We start from the raw sequence: 6,063 nt of genomic DNA on the forward strand, positions 1-6,063 counted from the left end.
AGAACTCAGGTGAGGCGCTACTCCAAAGAGGGACTGGATGGAAGAACAGACTCTCTTTTCTCTTTCCCAACAAGATGTAGATCCCTTTAGAAAAAATAATTCTGCTTTGTATTTGTCCCGTATGGGGTCTGTGCTTGCAGAGTGGCACACGGTAGACCCTGTGGATGATAAGGTTTTTGGTTGATAACAGGCTGCTCTAGGCTGGGACAAGTTGGTCCCAGCTGCCCTGCTGCCCCCTCAGTGCCACCTTGAGGATCTTTTAGCCAGCCCTGGGGTCAGGCTGAAGTGTTCAGCACTGGGGACTGTGGTTCTGAGTGAGGACCTACTGTGGTGTTTCCTGCGTGGGCCCGGAGAGTCTACTGAGAACAAAAGGAATGGGCAGCAGGCTCCGTGTGACCTGCAAATCCCCGAGGGGGGTGCGGGTCCTGTCCTTGCCCCCTGACCCGCTCCTTCCTTCATTTCAGCACCATGAAGCTTTTCACGGGCCTCATCTTCTGCTCCTTGGTCCTGGGGGTCAGCAGCCAGTGGTATTCATTCATCAGTGAGGCTGCTCAAGGTAACGTCACCAGACGGGGGCGGCATCCACGGGCCACTTGGATTTGCCCTGAGCACTTGCAAGGGTTCAGCTACTGTGTTAGGTGTGTTGCCCTGTGTGGTAGAATGTGCCCGGTGTTTGGGGAGCTCTTCATCAAACAGATCGAAAGGCACAGGGTTTGTGTCCACCCGTGACTAGAGAAGGAGCCATCGTCATTCCCAGCTGAAGGGTCAGTTTGACTAGAAGACACAAAATGAGTCTTGAAATGGCACAGAATTTCCTGTAGCAACAGGCGCAGTGTCTGATTAAAGCTGCGCCCCTCCTTCTCCTTTCCCTCTGTCCCTTCACTCAGCACTTCCTCCTGCTCTTCCTCCCTCCCTCCCATCCACCCTTCCTGCCATTTCCCGATTGACTAACTTACAGACACCTCCAGCAGGGCTCTCCCTGATGCTTCCTCTGGGAGGTCTGTTTCCTCCCCTTTCCTGGCCCTTAACCTGAGCAAAAAAAGAAAGGGGAGGGGAGACTAACAACCATCTATCAAGCCTGCACTAGGAACTCAGCACCTTCATGCAATGGGCAGTGACCAGCTATGCTGGTCAGCCCGGGGCTGAGGGTTTTCCATGACCCCGTCAGTGCTAACTGGGAGGCTTCTGAGCCGACAGGGACACTTCTGCTCAAGCTGGGACAGGTGCTCTCCGACTCTGACTTCAGGACCCCTTGATGAGGCAGTCATCTTCCCCACATGAAGGGGAGGGAGCAGAGACTTGGAGCAGCCGAGTCCCAGGTCAGGGACTGCCATCCTGGCAGTGGGCGGCAGAGAGGCTAGAACTAAGCTGTGCAAGAGGTCAGAGCTCTGGCCAGGTAGATGTGTCTGAGTGTCACTTCCCAAAGCTGGGGGGCTCTCAATCTCCACTGGTGTTGGACTCACCAGGGGAGCATCTCAGTCCCCTGACGCCTGAGATTCACCCCTGAGAGGCTCAGGAAACCGGGGGGTGGGGGGAGTGACCTGGCCACCAGGATGTTCAGAGGCCCCTGGTGATTAGAAAAAGCAGTCAAGGATGGCTGATGGCCGGGGCTCTAGCTCGTGCTTCCTCAAGCTGTCCCTGTCATCTGAACGGTCTATTCAGAGCGTTGTCAGGATGCCATTTACGCCCCAACACTCAGAGGGACTCGGGTCACAGTCATGTGCTTTCACTCTACAAGAACAGATTTGCTAGGCCTCGGGGCAGAGGTGCTATGCTCCTGGGCTCAGAATCAGACTTCCCTGTCCCCCGGGCCTCACCATCTGTGCTTCATTCTCCACCAGTGCTTCCCGGCCAAGGGCAATCTTGTGCCTGGGGACACTTGGCAATGCCTGGAAACATTTCTGGTTGTGAGCCTCGGGCCATACGTTGTCCACATCTAGCGGGAGAGGTCAGGGAGGCTGCTACGCATCCTACGGTCTCAGAACAGGCTTGAGCAACAGAGAATTATCTGGCCCCAAATCTCAGTGGTGCTGAGGTTGAGAAAGGCTGTTTGATAACTCCTCCTTCCTCCTCTTGAGCAGCTCACATAGAGCCCTCCGCGGATGGAGCACGGAGATAGCATAGGGACAGATACACAGGTGCAGCCTGGCTGTGCCTTGCTCCCAGGACCCTCACTAAGGATGCCTGGAGAAGCCGACTTGGAAGAAGCCTGTTGTTCTCAGCCTAGGGTGCCCAAGGGTTCTGGGAGCACAGGCAGAAATCTCGAGTCGGTGGGAGATTGGCCGTTCCTTGATTCTTCCCTGTGGTTTGCCACTGGCTCTCTGTCCACCTGATATCCCTGTTGCCTTATCCTTCTCTTGCAGGGGCTTGGGACATGTACAGAGCCTACTCTGACATGAGAGAAGCCAATTACAAAAATTCAGACAAATACTTCCATGCCCGTGGGAACTATGATGCTGCACAAAGGGGCCCTGGGGGCGCCTGGGCCGCTAAAGTCATCAGGTAACAAGGGCCCCGGGGGTGCAGGGATGACCCGGCTGAGCATGGCGGCCTTGAGAGCCAGGAGGGGTCAACCCTAGAGAAGCTTCCTATAGAGACAGCGGCTCCTGGACCTCCTGCCCACCCTCCCCTGTGTGCCCAGTGTGGGGTCTGAGTGGCTGGCAGAGCCAGAGCAAGGCCAGTGGGAATGGGGGACCCCCACCCTCCTGCCGTGGGCAAGGGGACCAGCCTGGGCTGACCTGGGCTGTGTGTGGAGCAGGGTCCGTGTTTCAGCCGCTCTGGCCTGGGCTCCTCTCAGCCATCCCTTGGAAAGAAGAGGGGTGGGGGCGGGGGCCTGTTGCTCAGCAGCCCCTAATGAATCTCCACCTGCCTTCCTCCATTCCAGTGATGCCAGAGAGAGTTCTCAGAGAGTCACAGACCTTTTCAAGTATGGAGACAGCGGCCACGGAGTGGAGGACTCGAAGACTGACCAGGCTGCCAACGAATGGGGCCGCAGTGGCAAAGACCCCAACCACTTCCGACCCCCTGGCCTGCCTGACAAGTACTGAGCTTCCCCTTGGCTCTGCCCTGGGGGGACGGGCTGTGAGGCCCCTGAAGGCAAGAACAGTTCCTGAGTTAGAGTTCCTGAATTGTATACCCTTTCTACTGAATACTTTAAAGAGCACATTAAAATGCTTAGTAAATGCTTGTGATGGGATGTCTGGGTGGCCCAGTTGTTTAAGCTGCTGCCTTCAGCTCAGGTCATGATCCTAGGGTCCTGGGATCAAGTTCCCCATGGGGCTCCTAGCTCGGCAGGGAGTCTGCTTCTCTGCCTGCCTCTCTACCTCTGCCTCCCACTCTGCCTGCTTGTGTGCTCTCTCTCACTCTTTCTCTGACAAATAAATAAATAAATGAAATTTTTTTAAAAAAATGCTTGTTAAATTCAATTTGTCATTGTCCTCTGCATACAGCAAATGACAATCTTCCTGGGTATTTTTAACACGAGGGACATGATCAACTTACTTTATCTCCAAAGGAGATAAGGCATTAATAAAGAATAATACTAATTTGGGTTAATAGCATATGTTCATGATAGGGACCATACTATATAGACTATATTCAGATCATACCTGCCAGTTCCAGGTACAGAGCAAGACCTAAACTCTAGTTCTCAACACGGGCAGCCACATCCATCCCCATCACAGCTTTTGGACACATCTGGGATTGCTTTTGGTTGACACAGTGATTGCAGGGCATTTGGTGGGTAGATCAGAGGTACACAAAGCTTATAATTTAGGAGACAGTCCTGCAAAGGGGCATCCTGAATCTTGCTTGACTTTCGCAGTGTCCTATCAGACATGTATTTAGGCAGAATCAGATTTACTGTGAAATTGAATGAAGCTAAGTTTCAAGGACTCCTGACTTACATGGGACCATTCCAAGATCCTCAGAGAGGCCCTGGGAAAGGATTCACATGGTCCATTATCTTTGTAAAATCTGTAGAAGTAAAATGTTTTAACTAAGGCAGTTAATGCTTCTGTTCATACCAAGATTCTGCCATGAATTTTCTGCTTGTGTTGAGTGGCTCTGATGGTGGGCATAGGCATTTTGGGACCTAAGGAGCAGTTGAATTGGGGTTATAATTGGTTTGCACGTAGTAGGACATATTTGTGTGGTTTTCAGTCACTTCCAAGTATGATTAAGTTATTGATCGCTATCCGGAGTAGGAATGGCTTCTAGGTATATATTCTCCTACCAGCTTCTGGGGTTACTCTGGGTGCAGGAGCGACAGTCATATGGCAAAATGAACATGTCTTGTACAGGGCAGCACAGATTACGTGGGTAGTTGGGAAGAAACAACTTTGAAAGTCAAGCATGGGTGCGCCTGGGTGGCTCAGTGGTTTAAGCCGCTGCCTTCGGCTCAGGTCATGATCTCAGGGTCCTGAGATCAAGTCCCGCATCAGGCTCTCTGCTCGGCAGCGAGCCTGCTTCCCTCTCACTCTCTCTGCCTGCCTCTCTGCCTACTTGTGATCTCTCTCTGTCAAGTAAATAAATAAAATCTTAAAAAAAATAAAAAAAAAAAAGAAAGTCAAGCATGAGTCAATGGAGAATTGTAAGATCATAAGTGGAAGATTTTTTATCTTGATGGAATCCTAGTCGAAATGGAAGTTCTCCCCCAGAGAGAGGTTTTCCAAATTTGAGAGTGGTCAAACTTTATAGAATATTACCAGTAGCAAGTTGTGAAGCTGAAAGAAACTTTCCTAAGCTACAAATAATTTTTAAAAAATCAAATAACCACACTAAAATAAAGAGAATTATCTTTTTATTTTTCATGATAGAAAATGATCTTACTAGGTCATTGTCATAAAATGAAGATCAGAGTAAACTCAGAAAAAATTATATTAAAATTAAAATTATATTAAAAAGATTATATTAAAACAGAGGATTTTTAGGGCAGTGAAATATTCCACATGATGCAAAAATGGTGGTTATGTGCCATAAGTTTGCCCAGACCCACAGTATGTACAGTAAGAGAGAATCCTAACGAACACTGTAGGTGATAATAATGTGCCAATGTAGGCTCATCAATTGTATCAAATATTCCACTCTAGTGGGGAATGCTACTAATGGGGGAGGTTACGCATGGGGGCAGGTATAAGTTATATGGGAAATTTCTGTACTTTCTGCTCAATATTGCTGTGAACCTAGAATTGCTTTAAAAATAAATTCTATTAAAAGAAAGAAAAAGGAATGTTGAAGTGTGCCAGGCTGCTTATTAATTAAAATATTTGTACATTTTTCTGTGTTTTGCGATGTTTTACATCCTTGTCGGCTACTTAAAATTTGTAATTTTTCCCCATTCTAAATAAATATTTCCTATTGTAGCTAATATAATATTTGTAATTTCATGTTGTTTTTCCTAAAGGGGGCTCCCCAAATTCCATAATTCGGGCCTTATAAAACCTGGGTCTGCCCCTTCAGGTACAGTGAAAAAATGTTCATCATTATTTGAGCCTGGAATCCAACTGTATTTTACATATTAACAGAGTATTTTTAGTCCAGTTTTAATATAACTTAAAATTTCCTGGAAATGCAATTGCTTTGTAAGTTGGAACTGTGTTTTGGGAGAAATTTTACCATCCTCTGTTTATGATTTTGAGAAGCACAGCCCCGGATGGAATCACACCTCTATTAGTCTGCATTGTAACTGTTAGGTTCACAGTGATCTGATGTATATGTGCTAACATTGGAGCCCTCTACTATGTCTTTTAGTGCTTAAAATATTAAAATACATATCATTTTATTTTAAATTAATTCATTTCTTCTTTCCGTTAGGGAACCACAATTTTTGAAATTAATGCTAAGGTAGGTAATATCACCTATAAATCTCTTTATTTATTTATTTTTAAAAAAGATTTTACTTATTTATTTGTCAGAGAGAGCGCGCGCATAAGCAGGCAGAGGCGGAGAGAGAAGCAGGCTCCCTTCGGAGCAAGGAGCCCGATGGGGGACTTGATCAGGACCCTGAGCCAAAGGCAGCGGCTTAATCCACTGAGCCACTCAGGCGTCCCTAAATCTCTTTCA

The 6,063-nt window shown here is 48.0% G+C and overlaps 1 protein-coding gene across 1 annotated transcript; it reads left to right on the forward strand.

Moving 5' to 3' along the window:
• Positions 1-466: 466 nt before the first annotated feature.
• Positions 467-3,402, forward strand: LOC308351355 (serum amyloid A-2 protein-like). The gene is made up of 3 exons (XM_080816913.1): positions 467-556; positions 2,364-2,502; positions 2,885-3,402. Exons 1-3 carry the CDS (start codon positions 469-471, stop codon positions 3,045-3,047), a joined length of 390 nt encoding a protein of 129 aa, XP_080673039.1. The 5' UTR covers positions 467-468; the 3' UTR covers positions 3,048-3,402.
• Positions 3,403-6,063: the final 2,661 nt, after the last annotated feature.

This window comes from Martes martes, assembly GCF_963455335.1.
Source record: "Martes martes genome assembly, chromosome: 10".
Lineage (NCBI taxonomy): Eukaryota > Metazoa > Chordata > Mammalia > Carnivora > Mustelidae > Martes > Martes martes.

Bases quoted from the DNA above. Each gene is read 5' to 3' on its own strand.
- LOC308351355 (XM_080816913.1), top strand. From the start codon at position 469: ATGAAGCTTTTCACGGGCCTCATCTTCTGCTCCTTGGTCCTGGGGGTC. The intron at 557-2,363 runs GTAACGTCACCA...CTTCTCTTGCAG, and splicing joins CATCAGTGAGGCTGCTCAAG to GGGCTTGGGACATGTACAGA. The intron at 2,503-2,884 runs GTAACAAGGGCC...CCTCCATTCCAG, and splicing joins TGGGCCGCTAAAGTCATCAG to TGATGCCAGAGAGAGTTCTC.